At 39.6% G+C, this 22,283-nt stretch overlaps 1 protein-coding gene across 1 annotated transcript in view; it reads right to left on the reverse strand.

Annotated features, from left to right (window-relative positions):
- Positions 1-22,283, reverse strand: part of MAP1B (microtubule-associated protein 1B) — a 94,744-nt gene that overhangs the window by 65,227 nt on the left and 7,234 nt on the right. Inside the window, exon 2 of the mRNA XM_004678221.2 lies at positions 20,645-20,746. Coding sequence (XP_004678278.1) covers positions 20,645-20,746 — 102 coding nt within the window. The remainder of the gene's footprint in view (positions 1-20,644; positions 20,747-22,283) is intronic.

A 22,283-nucleotide genomic window follows, 5' to 3' on the forward strand; every position in this document is an offset into this window, starting at 1 on the left:
CTATATTTCAGGCAATCTAAAGAATGTTGGAGGTAGGCGTGGAGGAAACAGTGGCAATATTCCATAAATTCAGGAGAGAACTGGGGACTACTCAGAAGAACCCATACTCGGGTGACAGCAAGGCACCTGAGCTAGAAGGAAGATGCTCATGTCCAAGCATCCTCTCTGCTCCTGATTCCACAAGAAGGCAACAGACAAGTGATTCAGATGGTCTAGGCCAACATTCCAAGCTTGGCCCTCCACTTTTTCTTCTAACCAGATGACCCAAAACACTGACCACAAAGAATTGGAACTAAAGATTTTTGGTCAAATGCAGCTGTGCTAAACCTTAAAACCAAGTGTGATTCAGAATCTATTCTAAAGTGTCATTTTTAAAAAAAGATTTATTTATTCATACATACAAGAACTGGGCCAGAGGTTGGAGGGGGAGGGGCGGTGAAAGGACCCACCAGAGACACTGTGGGGAACAGAATAGGCAGATAGACCAAAACACATTGCTGAGGGCAGCAGTGGGTGGGTCAGGAGAGGTCTGCCATGCCATGTAGGTTAGCTCCCTGGCCGGGATTGAGCTCATGCTGCAGTGGCTGGTGATAGCTTCATGGTGCTGCGCTTTAGTCCCCTGTACCAGGAGGGAGGGCCTTAAGGTGACATTCTTTTTTTGTTGTTTTAAAGACTTATTTATTTATTCATACAGAATTGGGGTACAGGCCAGAGTTGCAGGGGCAGTGAGAGGATTCACCAGAGACAGAGTGGGGGGCAGAACAGGCAGATCGATGAAGTACACTGAGGAGAGGTCTGCCACACCATGTGGTCACCTCCAGGGCAGGCTGGGATCGAACTCATGCAGAATTGGCTTAAGCTTCTTAGTGCTGTGCTTTAACCGGCTGCGCCACCAGGGAGGCCCCCGTAAGGCGACATTCTTAATGCAACAACTAACTGGGAAATTGTACCTGAAAAGTCAGTTGAGGAAAGAGAAATAGCTAACTCATTGCCTTTCAAGGCAAAACAAGAATGAAGACTGGAAGAACACCTGCCATGTGGAAGGGAACTTGTCACTTGGAAAGGGGCTCGTATGGACTAGGTTCACCGTTCTCCCAGAACAACTCTGATCCAAAGAAAGTGGATGCTAAGAAAATTCTGGTATCTAAATATAGAGAACTGAGAACCTTGTAGGCTTCTGAAAATTGTCCAAGAAAAACAAGAAGGACTCTTTTTTAATTCTTGCAATGCCTTGGCAAAATTCAAAAACACTGAAATTCCAGAGTCTCTCTAATACAGAGACCCTGGATGAGATCTCACAGTTTCCAAGTCCCCTAGACAGTCAGGGAACCTTGACCAGTAAAAGTCTGTATTTGCAAAACACTGACAGAAAGGGAGGAGAAAATGGAAAGAAGGAGGCTCCCACTTTTACCCCTGAGTAACAGAGCCTCAGAACATTAGCCTGTTTCCGAAAGGAAATAGTACTTGCAGATGAAAAACAATAGTTAAAAGGTACCAAGCACAACCCTAGAGTGTACAAGCACAACGTGAGCGTGTAGGCACCATGCTAGCTAATGCCATTGTAGAGATGAAAAAACAGATTCTGAGCGATTCAACTGCCCAAGTTCCCGTAGCTAAGGAGTAGCAGAGCTAGTAGTGAACTCGGCTTTTCTAATGTAAAGTTTTTGCTCCAAAAGGAGTCCTCCCACCCCCCAGATTTGATCATGGTTTTCTTCTGATGTTTAATTTTGTTGTAGAAATTGTAAATAATTGATAAAAATTATTCTTTTGTGGGTGCAGCCCTGGGCTCAAAGCACCTTTGACATCTGTTCTTTCTCTGAATTTTTTTTCTCATATGGGAAGGGAACAAACAGCTTTACCCCGAGAAGTAAGGAATGAGACTTGAAGACATACTCGATCAATGCCATCTCGGAAAAAGAGAAACATTTCAGCAGCAGACGGGACCTCACTCCCTTTGTACTCACGGTCTGTGCTTGGGTTTTTCAAGGACATTTTCTGCAGCAAGGCTGAGGCCATTGTGAGCTTTGAGAAGAACAATACTCTGCTTTTGGAATAAAAGGAGCAGATTTCCCAGGCATGCTTTGTGTCCCAGACCCCTTCACTAATTGACAGAGTGGCACAACAGAGTGCATTTCTATTCATGCGATCAGTCCGTGTCTACTTCCAGGTTTTCACATGTTTCTTGGCTTTTCTCCCTTTTTAAAAATTTCTCCTCCGAAGTAAGACAACAGTTCCTGCTCACAAAATGGAGTAAAACCAAATTCTCAGTGAAAATGAAAATTTCAGTAGGACTACTCTCTTCATGCTAATCCCCTGTCTGACACAAAGTGACATCATTCCACAGAAGCTGAGGACAAATGTAAGGTCTGCAGTAATTACCAGCTTAATATGCAGGGTGAGGGAGGTGGTGGGGAGGTACAGGCAAGCCCAGCCTCCAGGCCCTTCCTGGGATTACAATCAGATCCAGAAATGCAGTGATGGCATCTTGCTGTGACAATACTAAAGAAGCAGAAATCAAAGGACTACCTTGGCCATGGATTTAGACTCTATTTGCTGCAAACTTTTTATCTCCATTTTTTTTACCTCTATGTATTTAAATAAATGGACTTTTTTTTTCTATTCAACCAAGTCAAAATGCAGCATCACAGAGACAATATGTACACAGAACACACAACATGCACCTAGGACTCTCACACACATGTAAAAGCTCTCAATAAAAAGAAAGCTGTAATTCATAAGGTTTCCACACAGACACAAGAAGAATGAACGCAGCACTTGTTCTGGCAGAAGCTAGAGGCTGTGGGAAGGGATTGCCTACAATCGCATAAAGAAGAGAAAGATTTACAGAAATTTTTGAAATGTGTCAAGTCCTGATTAGATAAAGAGAAATGGAAATGTCTGGCTCTAGGGAACTTCAAGTACAGAGAATTGTAATGCTTAAAAGAAACCATAAACCTGAACCAATTGTGGTTAGAAAACACTGTACATTTTATAGAGTCACAAATGTTACAGGTCATTTGAACATTACATGAAAATGAATTAGTTTTTCCTACTTGGCTAACATTTATTATTCATTTTCTTGAATGGCAGGTTAAGAGCATTAATCATTAATAAAGGCCTTCTTTTTATAAGCTTTTCATCTAAAAAAAATTTTAAAGGACACCTTATCTAGTACACTGTTGAATTTTCAGAATGATATTTAGAGTAAGAATGGTCTGCTGTTTACCATGGGACCATCAATCTTACAGAGAATGTGTTTTATATAAATGACATGTAATTTTCTCTTAAAAATAGAACTTTGAAGTGTATCCAAAATACCAAAAGATAACCATATCCTATAAAGCATTACAGATTTTCTCAAATGAAGATAATAAATAATTGTTACTTTGAGTTAGAATTAGAAAGACTGGTAAATTAGCAAATGGCAGAATAAAAGAGTATATTCTTATACAAATTTAAGAAATTTTTGAGATGTTCATGAAATACTCAAAGCTAGAAAAACTGAACATGGTGATTTAAAGCAAAGAGATGGTCCTATGCTGAAAGGCAGGGGGTCTGGGGATTTGAAGCCAAGAAGTAACTGTATTAAAGAGAATTGTAACATACATTTTTAACACACCAGGAGATACTCTCCACCTTAGAGAAACAGTCTAACATGTAATACAAAACAATAGCTAACATAAAACATAACAACAGCTAACATTTATTCAGGTTCTAGCTATGTTCCATGTTTTACAGGCCCCACAGTCGTGAGATTTTCATAAATCCTCTATAAGACAGCTTTATAGATGAGGAAGATGTAGGCAGCACAAGGAATTTAAGCAAGTGGTGGACCCTGTATTTGAATGTAAGCACTGCAGTGCCTGAGGCCTTTACCTGTCTCCATTCTGTGTATGACTCACTGGTTAGAAAGGCTAAAAGGGAATTAAAGACCAGTTATTTACCTGCCACCAACTTCAGAATGTGCCAGGCTAGGAAAAGAGGCCTAGGGGCCATCCTTCAGGGTAACTGATACCTCCCTCCCCGTGCCCCCTCCCTCCAGCTCCTCACCTTCAGAATCTAACAAGGCCTGGAAGTAGAGAAACCTGCTGTCCTGTCACGCATTACAACCTGAACTGAAGGCTTCTCAGGAAAAGCACTTGTAAAGCAGAAGCAGAAAGAAGTACATGCTGGTAGATGCTCTTGCTAACATCTTATTTGTACAAAGACTAACTTTCTATCAGTCACAGAAGCTCTGATGGTTAAGACCCCTCTTCCCATGCTTGTTAAAACAGGGACATGGAAAGGGGGAGGGGAAGAGCTGCACTTGAACCAAGTGAAAAGGGTGAAACCACCAGCATCCAGTGGGCAGTGAGAACCAGCAGTAGGCAACAGCCCTGTTAGCAAGCAGGGAGCCTGGAAAGACCCCTCCTTGTAGAGAAGGCAGAAAGCGAAGCGAACTCAAGGGGAACCTTTGAGAAGATGCCACAGCTTATGAAAAAATGAGCACTGTCTTCAGTGCACACCTGTCTCTAAAAATGAGTTTCTAACGGGAACAAAGTAAAATTTCCTAACATGATACTTGGAATCTACAAAAGATAGCAGATAGAGTCGCTATGACATGTCCAAGAACATTAAAAGTAGAGTAGGCTGAATTTTACAGCAGAGATTAAACAAACAAAAAGCTAATGGAATAATAAAATAATCCAAGCATAGACAAAAAGCAATAGTAGAACTTAAATTTGCACCTGAGATATGAAAAGCAGAATTAACTCTGCAGAGTACTGACTCAGTGATGGGCAATGAGGTGACTTCTAGAACATGTAGGAAGGACCCAAATCTGCAGACTGAAATTGTTTGGGACAGTTTAGGGGAAAAAAATTAATGAAAATTACTTATATCTTGACATTTGTGTATAACACATTTTAATTTCAGATAGATTCAGAAGGTTAGCCAAGATTTGGGAATGAGTAAATGCTGCTTAGAAAATTAATCAACAGGTAACTGATTTTTTAACATCTCCACATTAAGTCCTAATAGAACAAAAAAAGTCTGTTTTATATTATTGATAGATTTAGCAGTAAAGGTGGGTTTTATTTTTTCCAATAAGGGGTATTGGTTTCAAATAATACATAGGTCATCTGCTACAGTTATATCCCCCTCATTAAAAAAAAGTACTTTTATATGCAGAAGTTGAGACCTTAAAGACATCATTAAACAGGACTAAGAGACAGTAATTACCATAGGAGGCAAGTGGACATTTATACCAGAAGGTAAGTGTCTAGTGGAGAATGACCAAAGACGTGATGCAAGAAGTTTGCTTACAAGTGAAGTTAAGCTAGTGGAGTCATGACAATAACCAGGAAAATATCCCAGAAATGGCACAGGGAAGATGTTAGTTAGGGAAAGGTGACAAATGTCTCAGCACAGTGTTTGTGAGGTGTGAGTCTACCTGAATTCAGGACTGCAATCATATTACAACACAGACTTTTCACTTCTCACCTAGAAATTTTACTTTCTTTCCCTGTGCATCATCAGAACTTTTGTTGCCCTATAAAACTGCAATGAATCCACTTTTTTAAAAGAGGACAATGAATATTCAGATGGTTTTCTTTTGTTTTCATCCTTGACTTAAAACATAGTAACGGAATACTTACACAAATACTAACACTTTTATAGAAATATTTTTTCATTACTTGATGTAATTGTTTCCATTTCCTGAGAAAAGTACTACTGTAATCTTAGTGATCGCTGGGAAGTTCAAGATAAATCTGTATGTTCTAGAACCTGTACAACTAGACTGCACTGCCAATGTTGTACTAGCAAGGAAAACAAATACAGTGTCCAATGTCTTAAATATAAAACAAAAAGCATTTATCACAAATATCAGGTCCAAAAAGTTGCTCACTTTTTCCCTTACTAGTACAATTTCTTATTTTAGCACAGTTTGTGCTACATTTTTAAAAAATGACTATTTGATTAATTCCTGTCTCCTTATCTTGACTGAGAGCTGGCTGAGAGACCATCTAGGGATTGTGAATTTCTTCATTTTGCATGTTATCATTAAGCTCAGTATTAGCACAGTACCAGATCACATAAAACAAGCAATAAACATTTGTGGAAAGAATAGATTGTGTGTACGTATTTTAATTTATTATTCAAACAACTTATTACAGGCTAAGAAATTCTGCAGTACTTTATATAGAAAATACATCTTGGCTGTACACATAAGGTATGCTTATCAGCTTTGCACATAAGACATTTTGTTTTAATACTTGAGTGATTTTTCAGTAGGGTTGATATTATATCATAGAATATTAAGTATAAAAGAAACCTTAGAGTTTTTAAATGTGAAGTAACTTGTCAACAGCAGTGCAAATCTACTTAGAAATAGAATTGGGATTGGAACACAGACTTTTCTGCCCTACCTCCAGAGTCAAAGCGTTCTCAAAACACTGGCTCTTAACCAGAGTCTTTGGGTGGCCAACTCCCAGAAAGTTACTGGCAGTTTACAAATAAACATTTAGATATTTAAAGGAAATCTGTAATAAAGAAACTGCCTGCAACAGCAAAAATAAAAAACAGGCCTAGATCATATTAAAAAGTTTCTACACAGTGAAAAAAACCATTATCAAAACAAAGAAAGCCCATTGAATGGAAGAAGATATTTGCACAACATACAACCATCAAAGGTTAATATACGAAGAGCTCATAAAAGTCAGCAACAAAAGAACAAACAACCGAATTCAAAAATGAGCAGAGGATCTGAATAGACACTTCTCCAAGGAACACATACAGATGGCCAACAGGCACAAGAAAAGATGTTCATCATCTCATTAGGATGATGGAAATCAAAACCGCCTGAGCTATTACGTCACACCTCTGAGCAGGACTACTTTCCAAAAGACAAGAAACAGGTGTTAGAGAGCCTGTAGAGACAAGGGAAGCTTTAGCACTGCTGATGTGAATGTAAAGGGTACAGCCATTATGAATAGTAGTACAGACAATATTAAAAAAAATTAAAAATAGAAATTTCACATGATCCAGTTATTCCACTTCTGAGTATTTCCCCCCAAAAATACAAAATCACCATGTTGAAGGTTTATGTGTTTATTGCAACATTATTTATAATAGAGCTGGAAAACAGCTTAAGTACCAATTGCTAGATAATGGATAAAAAAAGTTGTGTGTACACACAATGGAATATTACTTAATTATAAAAAAAAAAAAAAGATGAAATCCTGCCACGTGCCGCAACATGGATGGACCTAGAAGTTATGCTCAGTGAAATAAGTCAGAGAGACAAAGACAACTATATGACTTCTCTCATACAGACAAACCAAGAAAATGAACTAAATGAAACAAAAATAAACTTTTAGACTGTAAGGCTAAATTAGCAGTTACCAGAAAGAAAGAAGAAAGGGTGGTGGGTAAATCAAATAAAAGAGGTCAATTTTATGGGGAAAAATAGAGCTGGATTTAACAGTTAACTTAAAGCAGTAGATCACGTTGATTCTCCATGATGCATGATGCTTACTGGAAACTTATATAATGTTACAATGCAATGTTATTTCAATAGAAATTATTTTTTAAAAGTTTGCAATATAAAAAAACATCACTATACACTTTCATATTTCAAACCTAAGAACTAGTTATAGTTTCTCAAACTCATGACACCTCATCATTCATTGTCACACATGGGCAAACCCTGTACTATTTGAAGCACTGTTCAAAACTCTTAACCAAGGACAATAGTCTCAGGTCTCTTAATTCTATGTTAAGAGATATTGCATTCCTTTTCTCTTATTCAAATGCAATTAGTAAAAAATTGTTTCTGAAACACTAGAATCTGAAAAATTTAAAAATCTAGCCCTGTGATTGCTGGATACAGGTTCTTTGATCTTTGGTTTCTTTTTTTGAACTAGGATTTTGTCTTTTTGTAGTTTTCTTTCTTTTTAAGTTGTAAATTAGAACTTTGTCGGGAGTGTGTAATAACTAGTTTCATAATTTTGATTAATCTGTTTACCAAGCAAGAAAATTCATTTGCTGGTTAAAGGATTCCAACAATAGAAATTTCTATCTGATGATGGAATCATATTCTCAGACTACCCCGGAGTGAGTCAATTTGCCAAATTATTTCATCTATATTTATATGCTGGAATGTTATTTCAAAGGCTCCAAATAGTCTCTATTCTATGTATGAAACAATAAAACAAAAATAAGACAGTATAATAACATGCATAACTTAAATATAATGTAATGCTTCTTAAAAAAATAGATACTGCTCTTGTTAAATGGTTTAACCCAAACCAGCATTATGTGTAGAAAAGAAGATTGTGTTTGAAGAGTATAGAGAGCACACTGGGGAAAAGGTGAAGGAGAAGAAAATAGAAGAGAAACAGATGACATTAGATGGCAGGAAATGCACAAGTGACAAAGATGAGGGAAACCCATATAAGATGCTGCTTTCTCACCAACAGATATTTATTTGGCTATCCTAATGCTTCTTTATTAGGGAAAGATGTTTTAAAATAATCTAAAATCAACATCCTTTACACACATATAATTACATATATGCACATAAATATCTACATAAACTTGGTGATTCAACTTGTCATTCCTAGGATCTAAAGTTATTCTGGGCATCTAAACGCATGGAGAGAGGCGGTATAAAGGAGAAGACAGTTATCTATTTTTTAAGAGTGAGTTTCCATGCAAGTGTATAGGGAATAGAAAGGAGCTAGTTAGGATTTAGAAGTGGGGTGTACTTGCAGTATCTACAAAACTGTAAATGCAGTGGGTCAATGCACAGCTTACAAACTCTTTTGAGTTGTTGGGTTTTTTTTTTAAGTTACCTAAAAGATCATCACTGTCTCTTTCTCCACACTTCCCTTCTTTCTCTATAGCAGTTGTAAGGAGGGGGCGGCAGATTGTGCTAAATAAAACCCACGGCTCTTTCTCAGAAGCAATCTGCCAGCCAGAAATAGCCATTGTTCTACATGGAAACACAACCATATTGGTATTGAGATGGCCACTGGTAACTGGTAATAAGAACTCACTTCTAACTCAGTGATAAGAAATTATTTTAATTAGCACATGCCCATGTTAGCAGCATAGGTTATCACTAACGTTCATGAGGACCTAGGGACAGGGGAATTTCATCCTGAATCATCCAAATAAGACTGAATTAAACTGTTCTGAGTTTGGGATCCAAGCAGGTGGCAAACAGTGTGTTCTGCTGTGTGAGTAACAACTCGGCCTGTGCTTTCACAAAATGCCAGCATTTGCCCAGAGCATATGAAAATTCTAATTAAAAATAAAAAAAAATCTCCCTTTGGGAGGGAGAGAGAGAAATAGACTTCTGAGTACATATTTTCTATAGTTTCACTATATCCTTTCCTAAAGTCTAAATGTAGCTCATTAATTCTAAGTCCATTCTAGATGAAGTTGACATGTTCGTATAAAAGCAAGGATTGTATCACTGGAGTCAAAAACTTCAGAAAATAATAACCTCACAAGGAATTATTGTAACTTTATTAATGAAAATAGCTGCCGAACCGTTCTTGGCATCCAAGGAGATATTGTCATTTATGTTGTGTAGACATTACTCATTCACGTTTTAGAACTCTCTGTCAAGATGGCAATAAAAATAATATTACAGGTAAGGTGTAGTGAGTGGATGAATCACTTTTTACAAATAGGATCAAATTAGGGAAAGAACAAATTGAAATTGTTACCCTAAAGCCATTAGATTCCAATGGCCAATCATATGACATGTTACCTTAAAAAAATCTTTTCCTTCTGATAATCATAGCTTTTGATAATGATGACCTGCATGCAAGCTGTACATTGTCAGTAATGATTTGATTTGAGCTTTGTTTCCCAAGGGTGTTCATATCTGCATGTACTGTCTTGTTAATTATGCTGTGCTAACTGATGGCTCACGTGACAAGATATGCATAGCTGATCATGCTTGTTAAAATGTAAGCCTCTCTCAATTATCCATAACAAACAAACGAGGTCCCTAGCACTTTCACATACTCAGTCTACAGGTGATCCATCTGAACTCAGGAAGTTCCATCTTCAGTCTCTTTCCACAGATCTCTGAATAATTAGTCAGAGGCTTACTGCAGCACTAGTCATCAATGTGGAAATACAGATATGAATGGGGTAAAAATGCAGCTATTTCCTATTTAACATTATGTATATAAAACATTCATGAATTTGACTTTTGAAATACTTTCCATGCGGGTATTTGGCATTGAGCAAATACAATTAAGAGGTGTCTTGTTTGGCCTGTCTGCAAGGTAAAGACAGATGGGAAAAAACAAGGGCCGAGAATGCCCAAACTGGGAAATCAGTCTGCATGCCATGAAGTTGTGCATCTATCATCCCCTAAAATTAATAATCCTAGCAGATGGGACAATCAAATTTTTGAAATCTTTCATAAATATTTTTAAACCTGTATTAAAAACTATTTTTAAGTAAACAGAGAATAGGAAAAACTCCCTTTTATAGGTTAGTGAGGAGGCAATCTTCAATAGAAAAAGAATAATGAATTATAAAAAGTGGAGGGAACTCAGAGACCATTAGTCTATCCTTTTCCTCAAAGGTGTTCCATGGAATTCTACAACAGATCTCTGAAAAAGAGTGGTGCAGGAAATGAAATTTTAACTAGGTTAAGGAACTGTATGACTATACAAGATTAAGTATGTTTTTTATATGCATTTACAAATACTATGGCACCTCAAAAAAAATTTAAGATCCAGTACATTATAGTTTTTATACTTATTCCACTATGGAATTCTTTCCCTACACAACACAGGATTAGAACTAAGTGAGTTCACTTAACATAAATTTTCTTATAAATGCATGACATAAACGTTCAGCACAAATAAATACAATATACTGTAGTGAAAGTATTTTCTCTTCATTATGATTTTCTTGATAACCCTTTTTTTCTAGCTTATGCTAAGAATACAGTATATAATACACAGAATCTGTGTTAACTGTTTATGCTGGTAAGGTCTCCAGGCTGCTGGTAGTTAAGTTTTGGGGAGCCAAAAGTTACACTCAGATTTCTGACTGAGGTGACTTTAGCCCCACATTGTTCAAAGATCTGTGATAATGTTTCATAAAACTAGTGGTTGGCTGAACAAAGTTTCAGATACTCTGATCTCATCTAGCTCTTCTATTTTGAAGAAGGGGAAAGTAATCATGACTTTACAGGGGGCTACGTGGGCGATAGTGCGTTCAGATATCCCAGGAGCTCTGCTCTAGGTCAGGCTTCCAGGATGCTCTGCAGAGAGGTCAGTCCTAGGAAGCAGTTGCCACAGGTGTCTCCTCCTTTCTTCCCCTGATACAGAAGAGCTGAATCAGCATTCTGCAGTGTCCAATCTAGTTTCCATGCAGTGAATAAAGTGCTTCAGATTTACTTCCATCAAACCTTTTACTTTCACAGTCTCTCCCAAGTGTCCTCAGTCTGCCAATGGACAACTTCCCAGCACCCAAAGATGAAGACAAGTATATAAGTCTGGTTTAGCAGGCTTTCAGAGAAGGTGAATCCTTAAACTATCAATTCAACCTCTTCATAATTAAATTAAAGGGTTTAACTTGAAAGCTCCAAACTAGGGAGTACTTTATCTGAGTTTGGATCTGAAATTCCGAGATCAAAGTGAGAATCCATAAAAATACTGTATTTATGCCATAATTTGTATAGATGTGATTTTAGTGCATATTTTAATGCATTTATACATATATATTTTAAGTCTAAAAAAACAGAATTTACCAAAAGATCCTCCTGCAAAATTCTCTTGACACATTCTATACACTGACTTGTTCTATTAGTTTTCTAATTTCCATGTTCAATGGCAAACAGCCCTCAGGCCAGGATTACTTACATATCTTGTGACCTGCATAAGTAGGAACTGGAGAACTGTGTCATAGTCTAAGAACTACACAAACATTTCATGACAGATGGGTTGATAACGGGCACCTTCAAAAAAGACAGAGAATATAAATATGAAAACAGTCTCCTCCCCAATGGATTAGAATATAAACATCTCTCTTCCCTACCCTAACACTCATACAATATGTTGAATTATCTACAGGGCACTTGAGCATTTCGTGGGGACTCCTGAGACTTCCCACCACAAACACCATTTCCTTTTTATTTGCATCACCAAAAACTCTTAAGTAATTGAACTTTGAGACTGGTAGGAATTCCAGGGAAAAGAGTGGTCGCTGCATCCTAAACAGGCACTGGGTTCTACTAAAAGGGCCTGAGTGTTTTCACTCCTGTTTCCTGTCTTTCACATGTGCCAAAACTTGCAGGCAAGAGTCAGAAAATGACTTAGGAGTTCTGCAAGCAGAGCAGGTGGCTAGCCTCAGTTGCAGAACTTACTCCTTCTCTAGTCTTATTGCTATCAGGTTAATGTCCCCCAAACAGGACATTTTCACTGACATATTTCAGGAACGAAAAAAAGCAGTGTCATTGGGACAAGTTGCACTAGAAATGGGGTGCACTAGAAATTGGGGTCCCCAAACTATCCAGGGAGTCTGTGACTTTGGCCCAACATGTTCAACAATGGTCCTTTTCACTCACAGTCTCCAAGGAAAATCTGTTTGATTATGAAAGAAAAGCCAGCAGACCAAGGCAGTGCTGAAGATGCTCATGGTAGGAAGTCTCAGGGGTCCCCACGAAATGCTCAAGTGCCCTGTAGATAATTCAACATATTGTATGAGTGTGCAGGCACAGTGTTGGGGTAGGGAAGAGAGATGTTTATATTCTAATCCATTGGGGAGGAGACTGTTTTCATATTATGCGCTGTCTTTTTGGAAAACGCCCCATTATTAACCTATCTGTCATGAAATGTTTATGTAGTAATTCCTAGAGTAAGACACAGTTCCAGTTCCTACCTCTGCAGGCCACAAGGGTTAACTTAAGGCAATTAACTCCAACAGGCAATTTTTCAAGGCAACCTCAGTTTGAGTCATAACGAGAGGCGAGGCAGTAGAATGACGGACAGAAGCCACATCCTGTCATCTTTGGTTTGTCATCTTTGCTTTCGATAAGATAATTTTATTCATAAATCATGTATAGACTGGCTGTTGCATTTTCTACAAGCAGTGATCTCACCAGCCCTGACTACAGGCAAGTCTTTAACATAGGCTAGAACAGTCTATTAAAATAGCATATTTTTGTCTTGTATTTATGTTAATTTTTCCTTTCCCTGTGGTCCATTTTGAAGTGTACTTCCCCAGGGGGCACTTCTTGCTTACTCCATTTCTCTAGGACCAAGGAAATCTGACTTCACAGGCAATAGAAATAACCCTCAGACCAGAGCTGAGCAAACAAAAGGCATAAGCCCTGGAGTATGATGTTTGGGGATACTTGATCGTTGCCGGGGTAGCATTTAATTAGGCCTGGGCTGGGGCTGGGGGGGAGGGGGTGCTGGTACCTGGGTAACCTTTGTCATTGTGACTAAATCTGTGGTTGAACAAGAAAAATGCAATGCCTGTTATGATGTGCATTCTCACCCTTGTCTTCTTTAGGAATTTGAGTAAATCTACCCACCTCCCTCTGTGTGTGTGTCTGTCCTCAGCCTTTGTCTCGCTTGCTCTCATACACACACAGTTTGTAAATTGAGAAAACACTCTTTGTTCATATTTTTTTAGAGCTATGAATGACTCATTTTTCTCTAACTAAATTACAAGCAGTGGGGATATTTATTCATCTATAAACCCTTTACAATTCCTTGTTCATTAATAGACACTCAAAACTATTACTTGACTTTTTATTCAAGGGAATCTGTCCTTGATGCTTTCTTCCTCATCTTCCATAGCACTCCGCACAGTTTCACGGATGCTAAATAAAATGACCCTAGAGAAGCCCCAGAAGTAGGATGGGGGTGGGGGTAGGAGAGGGGCTGTCTGCTGACTATGCATGTGCTAAACAAAACAAGGAGGACAACCAATTCACAAACAAACAAGGTGACTCTCTGGTCTCTGGAAATGAAGACGACAGCACTGACATTCAGCAAGAAATGCTGTTTTAAGTGAGCAGTGTTAGCAGATGTTCTGGAATGCACTTAGCTGGATTTAATAGTGGGGTTAACTGGCGTTCCCCAAAATGGCTACAGGACCCAGGCAGCCAATTTTCGGCTACCTTCCCGTCCATGCCTATCTAAGCTGAGTGCTTCCACAGTGCCCATTAGGGACCGCTTGAGAGCCATTACACTTGGCAAAGTAAAACATCCTTTTCACTCTAAAGAAAAAATGAGATGAATAGGTATTTCTCGGTGGTCTGAATGGGCCATCATTAACAACCCTGAGGAATGAGGGAGACTGAACGTGGAGACTGAACGTAGCAGTGAAACACCATTTTATTCTTGTGTTGGTCACACCTGCACCAGAACAAGATCACACTGAGGATCTATGGATATAAACAAGCCCCAAATGTCACAATTAAGCAAAAGTGGAAACCTCCCACTTTTTTCTTTTTTTTGTTATAGGGTGTTCTATACACTATAAAATGCTGTTTCTTCTCGCAAAATTGGATCCTTTCACCATCTGAAAGGAATGCGGATGGGTTCACAATGACCTGGCAGTTTGCTGTTGGGCCGCTATGGGTGAAAAGAAGCACTGGTGTGCATCTGAGGGATGCTGATCCTCTGCTCACCATCCCATGGGCTTGGAAGGCTCAGGGTGAGTGGGAGAAAAGGCAAGTGATTTGCATTAAAATGGAAGGCCAGTAGCAGTGAACTCCACGGATGTGAAAAACGGAGGTCTTGTTACTTCAACGAAAATAAGGCTACTTGTCATTTTCTTCCGATAGCAGGATTCCTCCCAGAAGCTCAAGCGATGATGCAATGAGAAAGGACTCCGCCTCGCCTCGCATGGGGGTGAGTGCCTCCCCTTGCAAACTCCACCAAAGACACAAGAGCAGGATCTGCTTTTCCTGTGAAACTGCAGGTTCCCCGAGGGTTACGTCAGCCTCTTAAATGCAAGTGCACAGATATTTGTGTGCTGTACTGTTTAAGGGCTGGGAGGGGACCGCAAACACATTCATTATTCCCTGCCATAGAGCAGTGGCTGCAGTGTAGGCACATACAATTAGGCTATAATTCTGCACAAAGACAGACTAAACATGCAAGTCTAGACAGAAAGAAGAAGACTACAAATATTCTTAGACCGCTTCGAAGAGCATGTTAGCTTTTTCTTATCATTCTGCTGGCAAATATTATAAAACCTTGCCTCATTAATGTCAAAGGGAGTAGAGGATTCACATGACTTAAATTCAAAAGGCTTGATTTTAATTCTCCATCAAACACCAATCCTGAGGCAAGATATTTTTAGCAGCTGAGGAGCACAAATCTCATGCCGTTCAGCTGCAGTTTGTTTATCTTCTAAGGGAGAGGCAGGAGTTCTCAAACAGAACCGCCCATAAACATACACATTACAAAATCAGTCACATTGTCTGAAAATTTTTATGAATGTGATCTAGGACTCACAAAACTAGACAAAATGTAAATATGCCAAAACCTGACTATTTATTCAGTCGACTAAGAAAATAAACCACAGGGAATCTTGGTTTCTTAAAATCGGTAGACTCTCCTGGTTTTGTTGAATGGAGATAGTAGAGAGAACTGAGGGGCACAGAGTGGGTGGATGTGACCCCACGATGGATGATCACAGCAAGCAGGTAATCTCACCCACAAAGGCCTCTTCACATGGGCCCCAACAAAACCATTGTGCAAATGGCCTTCCAACTCTGTGTTTTGGATCTGGATTCCGGCACCTCAACACACTGTCTCCTTTTTGTTTTCATGCCCAAAGGGCTTTCCTGAGCTCAGTCACAGAATGCTGCTGCCCTAGCAGCTATCAATATTCTGATGATGTTGCGGTAACTGTTTCTCTAAGAAGCTTCTCTAACACAAAATTTTTTAATTATAAAAAAGGAAGCCCACCTGTATCCAAAGCCATAGATATTAATAACCACCAAATATACAAGTCAAATAGACTCTGAAAAAGAAAGACAATTTTAATACTGGCTTGTATTTGTGGTTATGTAACAAGCACTGTTTGAAGATCTTTGCAAGCACTCATTCATTTGGATTTTCCTCATGAAAACTCTGTGAGGTACAAGAGACCATCCTCATTTTACAAACAACTAGTAAAGTAAGCTAAATTAAAGCACAGACAGTTAGGTAACTTGCCTAAGATCCTACAGAAGAAGATAACTGTCAGGGCTAGACTCAAAACACAGGCAGCGTGGCTCTAGGATCCTCAGAAATTAACCATACTGTGACAGTGGTGAAAATTTCGGTCATCAAAAAAAAAAAATTATTATTTGAGTAGGCAGGTAAAATAACAGGAAAATTGAAATTAATTTTCAGTCTGATGTCCTTTATCCTGAGAGTGGTTCATATATTTGTTTGTAAGTTTGAAATGATGTATAACACAAATAATCACTGGGTCTTTCCTAAACCCAGAGAGATATCATCCGCTATTGTTCCATGGATAGATTTAAACTTACATGAGGTAAGGAAGTCAGCAGAAATAGAGTCTGTACCACATAATAAGCCTCGCTCTGCTGCTTATAGTAAGACTTATAGAAATGGTTCTCATCCAAATGCTCAGGCACAAGAACATGCTACTAAATATAAAAATAATTTTTATGATAGGATTTGAATTCATCAGTATAAGGAAACATGAGGCCACCACATCCTTTTGAAAAGACTCCCATGTTGAACCCGTGTACTTCAATGACTGGCAAGTACTTGTGAAAGCAGCTATTTCCTCTTGAGAGGGCTGCACTGGCTTAAGACCACTTTAGTGGGGCCAGGAATGGTTTGACATCAGGAAAATCATCAGCACACAGCAGATGTCTGCTGAGTGATCTTAGGCAAGTCAGTTCTGCAACAGGTTCAAGAGAATCAGATGGTTTTAGAAGACCAGCCATTCCAAGAGCTGCCGCACAGCAGATTGGAGGAGGTGCAGGATCCCAGGGCTCACATTCTGGGGACCTGCATATGAGCCCCACCATTCATATTACACTATTCTCCCCCCACCTTACAGAGAAAGCACTCTTATTTCTGGTTCTTGGTCCAAGGATAATGGTGCAGTATGACTGATCCTTTCAGAGTGCACTTGAATGAGACCTGCAGAAATCACCAAGCTGAATCTCAAAAACCTATTTAAGAATGAGGACAGGGGTAACCTTAGTACAGTCTGGCTCTGCCTCCTTGATGATGCGCTACTGCACTGAAGAGTATCACCAGTCTCTTAAACCAAGTGCCAATTCATAAAACACCAACACAGGTACAATAACGTGGTAATATAAAACATATATAAAGGCAATCCTAGCACCAATCTAGTTGTATCAGGGAAGGCACTGAGCATTTTACTGTCACACTTTGCTAGACTAAAAAATCAGAGCAGGCCCTCCCTGGTGGTGCAGTGGGTTAAAGCACAGCACTAAGAAGCTAAAGCCACTTCCACATGAGTTCGATCGCCTGCTTGGAGGTGACTCACATGGCACGGCAGACCTCTCCTGACCGGCCCGCTGCTCTCCTCAGCAGTGTACTTTATCAGTCTGCCTGTTCTGCTCCCCACTCTGTCTCTGGTGAAGCCCCTCACTGCGCCTGCACCTCTGGTCTGTACTCCAGCTCTGTATGCCTAAATAAAAATAAATCTAAAAAAAAAATAGCAGAGCAGGCCCTCCCTGGTGGCGCAGCGGGTTAAAGCACTGAGAATCTAAAGCCGCTTCCACATGAGTTCGATTCCCGCCTTCCCCGGAGGTGACCACATGGTGTGGCAGACCTCTCCTGACCCACCCGCTGCTCCCCTCAGCAGTGTACTTCGTCGATCTGCCTGTTCTGTTCCCCACTCTGTCTCTGGTGAAGCCTCTTACCGCCCGTGAGCCTCTGGCCTGTACCCCAGTTCTGTATGCACAAATAAATAAATCTTAAAAAAAAAAAATAGAGCAAAAAAAAACTGCCTGGATCTGATCCAAGGTGCTAAAGTTTCTGCTACTTTGTAAGTGATGGCTATGCATAGCCTCCTCTTGCAAGAAGATGCATGTAAGCCAACAGTAGCTGTGCTCCCACTCCCTGGCCCGGGGAGCCTGGCCCACCATATATACTAATTAAGTGGGGTTTTTTGTTTGTTTTAACTGAATGAATAGGTTCACTTATTTACTTTAGGGAACTCATCATTCATCTTGTTCCTTGCCTCTAAATTAACTCAGAACCTTGAAGTTCTAAATGCAAAGGCTCATCTGCCTCCATTTTAGGGGACCTTTGCTATACACGTTAGCAAATTTCAGTGTGTACAAAAGAAAACTACACTTGGACCTACTTAAAAACAGACTCCAATTTCCCCCTAAAATCCTGCCCATATGTTCATGAAAACCTAGCAGTTTCCTTGGGCCCAAATCCAGTGATCATCCTAAGAGGGCTTCTCACCCCAATTTTGCATCGGTGGCTTCTTACACAGCACCTCCTCTCTCTAACACACACTTACTTACCTGAAGCTTAATCTGACACGTACTTTGATCATCCACTGCACTCTCGGTTAGACACTGATTGCTCCCCATCTCTCTAAAGACTTCGTTCTAGATGTCAGTCCCCAGAAGGGAGGCCCGGTCCTAGACTCTGAACTTGTAAGTTTGAGAGGGGAAAGTCATAATGCCATAATATTCACTTTTTCTGGAACTGGCAAACATGGGAGGGTTGCTATGTGCCCAAAGGCAATTTCTGGGCACAGGACCTAGTCAGCACTGATACGTTTAGTAAGTCACCAGTGCTTACTACACCTGCCAGTAGGACAAGGGGAAGCAAAGGGTGTATTAGGCTCCAGTGGCAGTTTTGGGGGGACCCAGCCTTCCTAGTCTACAAGAGTAGTCTAGATCTTTTATCCCAAACCAGTTCATTGTCAGCAACTTTTACAGTCTCTCATTTTGCAGGAGATAGTCATCATTCTACAAAGTCAATCAAGTATGAAAGAAGGCAACAGTAATAATGTGATTCATGTACAAAAAAGAAAACGCTTATAGTCATAGTAAGAAAGTCACAGCAACCTGCAGAGAAGCAATAAAAGCTCAATTTTTATATTTTCAGACAGGCATGTTTTGTGTGTGTGAGAGAGATGATTTTAAAAGTCATGGATGGCATAATACAAGACACAGAAATACAACAAAATACACTTCCTTCAGCAAATCAGGTGCTTCCTAACAATCGCTGAATCATTTTCAATGCAAAGTAATTTTAGAGCTGATTTTTCACGGACTTTGCAGAAGTTTAACTTTTAATAGGTAAGTTCTTGCTATTTTTTTCCTTAGTACACTGCTCAATTCTGTGCTTGAAAGCTGCCATTCATGAAAAATGGAAACAGATGGGATTTTATTCTAATATCAAACTCAAGGAAAAAATGGAGTGCACCAAGGAGAGATTTCTTCTCACAGATAAAGGCAGTCACTATCAGTGTGGTAAGTGACCTGCCTCACATCTCCAGCGGAGAAAATGCTACTTCTTATGGTACAGTGGCTTAGTCAGCCTCTGCCTGAGTTAATACCCAGTATCACAGAGCTCCCCAAGACACACAGGCCCTATCTCCTCTCTAACAGAGGCATACTGTTTTGCAGGCAAACATGATCTGTGAGGGTGCTGGCACGCTATAAGTGGTTTCAAAACTCTGTGCATGAAGCTAATGGAATAAATATGATGTAGCCAGTCCAAAAAGGCTGAACTCTACTCCTGATTTTATAGCAATGCCAATAACATTAGCCATCATACGATAAAATCAAGTAGACAGAAAAGAGCTTTTCTTAGCTCTATTTTACATAAAATTTAAATGACTTTCAAGAAATAAAAAGCAATGCAGTGTCTATGATGCATCAATAGCAGATTTTTTTTGAGAAACATACCCCAGGTTTGGAATCTTTATGGGCCGGAAACAGTGTCTCATGATCACCAAGTGTGACCAAGTGGGAGAAACAGGGATCACTGGTCCACACAAGGATGAGATGGGTGAATCTGACTGCATCCCAGCCTGGAAGCTCCCATCAGAGTTGGTCCCAGCTCAGGGGACTGGTTAACAGTAGCATCTTCACTTATGTCAAACTTTCATGTCCTTACCTTTAATTATTCTGTAGTGTTCTTTTTCATCTCTGAAAGAAAAGCTATTTAACAGCATTTTGGAATTTCAGACTCTTATCCACAGTAAGAAAAATGAGGGATAATGCAATAAAATGGTGATGAATATTTCATATTGAAATGTAGCTATTTCCTTTTCTCGGGAAAGAAGAGGGTTGTGAGGTTCTCTGGACACCGAATTTATATTCATAACTTCATTTTAGTAAAATTAACATTTAATACGTTAATACGTTCTTTAAAGTCAGAATGCAGTGAGATAGCAAAAACAAAAAAAAAAATTGCCCCAGAATTTTAAAATGTTTAAATAGCCACAAAAACATAACTCACATAGAGATAACTCTCTTGACTTCCTTCAAATGTGTCTTCTGGTTAACCTAGTTGATAATAACAAATTCAGAGACTCCTGTTGCAATAAAAAGTCTTCAAGTCCTAGGCAAAGCTTTCCAGCCAACAGCCTGTTCCCTCATCCCTTCAAAATCTGGGTGACTAATACTGAATCAAAGCCTCACCTGGGACTTCAGGAGAGAATCTTGCAGAGTGTCGAGATACAAAAAGTTTCAGTTCTTGGTCCAAATTGCATTCAATCAGGTTTGTGTCCCATGATCGGATTCCTGAGGAGGAAAGGGAAGACAGTTGAGAAACTGCCAGTTAATCGTTTTGGTATGGCTTGGAAAACATCACTATAACATTTCTCAGGCTTTGAGGAGGTAGAAACTCCTTTTCCAAAGAGCTTAGTGACTTGCAGTGGGTACCCACAAAATGGGAGAGCCAGGAAGGTCTCCCCCCAGGTTCAAGGGAGGGATAACAAGCAGTGTGGGCTGAACTTCTGCCCTTCATATAATGTAAATGCAGCTTTCCTCAAAGAGCAAAAGAAAACAGTTATTAAGAAAATGACAGGCTTTACTCCAGGAAGGGAGTAGAAGGGACAGAAAGATGGTGAGTTCTGTAGCATTTAAGCAGCCACCAGACAATCCCCAGCTTCCCCATGGTCCACTTGTAGAAGGCAAGAAATTGCTGGACGCAGATGAGGAAGCCAGAGATGTGGATCTGGTATCCATTTCCTGGCCTTTGGCTTAAAATGATGTTTCTGAATGTACGTACATGTGCGTTGTGTGTGTGCGTATGGTTTCTTTTCTATAGTCATCCCATTTTTTACCTTGGTTTCTCAACTCAGGCTATCAATCCAAACTGGGATCTTTGATAAGAAGGCTGGCTCTTAATCTTTAAAACCTGACCTGTGTGTGCTCCCAGGCATTATTTTACCTGATTAGTTTGGCAGGGCACTCTTCATTCACAATTGTGTTAAATTTTCTTATCCAGAAGAAAAGAAATGCAGCAACTTTTTTACTTTTTAAAACTTCTAAGGAGTTGGGGACCATGAACTGTCTATTCCCCGGAAGTTTGGGCTCCATTCCCTAGGCTGGGGTGGGAGAACACAAGGGCAAGGAGTACTAATGCCTCCTCCCACCCCAGTCTCTTCCTCCCACTTCTGCCCTCCTGTCTGCTGTTCTCACAAAGGTGCTAGCCAGAGGGGAACCCAGAGGCACCCAAGAAGGGAGATCTGGGAGTCAGGAGGGAAAATTAGGGAGAGAACCATAGAATTCTGGAGAGTGATTTTGCTTTTTATGTATTCTTGTATTTTCCCAGATGGTTCATGTTAGAAGCAATTAGTAGTTTCCACAACTGCACCCAGGCAGACAGCATCCTCCACTGCCAGGAACAAACCTCTGGAACTACAATCCTTTATGGCATAACTGCTCAGGGTAGGAAGTTGAACTTACAGGTATAACAAACACTAGAGCTGAAGTACCTCTAAATAAAGATCTAAACATTTAATAGTTTTTGCTGAACATTACTGGTGGATATAGACTTGGGGGCTCAAATGGTAGTGTGTTATTTAAGCTCACTCTGAAATCGTTCATGCATAGCTATATTTAATTTCATTTATAAATTTGCTCAGTCTTCCTACCTTGCAAAGAACCAAAGATGTGTACACACAGAAGCACACACATGACAAAAGATACTGGAAAGTCAGTTGACTGCACATCTAAGATTATATATTCTTCAGATTACATACTCCAAGCCCCTTTTCATCTAGGAAGAATATTTTCAAATAGACCTATGATCACTAAATAGGGGCAGAAATTT

Source organism: Condylura cristata, unplaced genomic scaffold (assembly GCF_000260355.1).
Source record: "Condylura cristata isolate star-nosed mole 26May11 unplaced genomic scaffold, ConCri1.0 scaffold00007, whole genome shotgun sequence".
Taxonomy (NCBI): domain Eukaryota; kingdom Metazoa; phylum Chordata; class Mammalia; order Eulipotyphla; family Talpidae; genus Condylura; species Condylura cristata.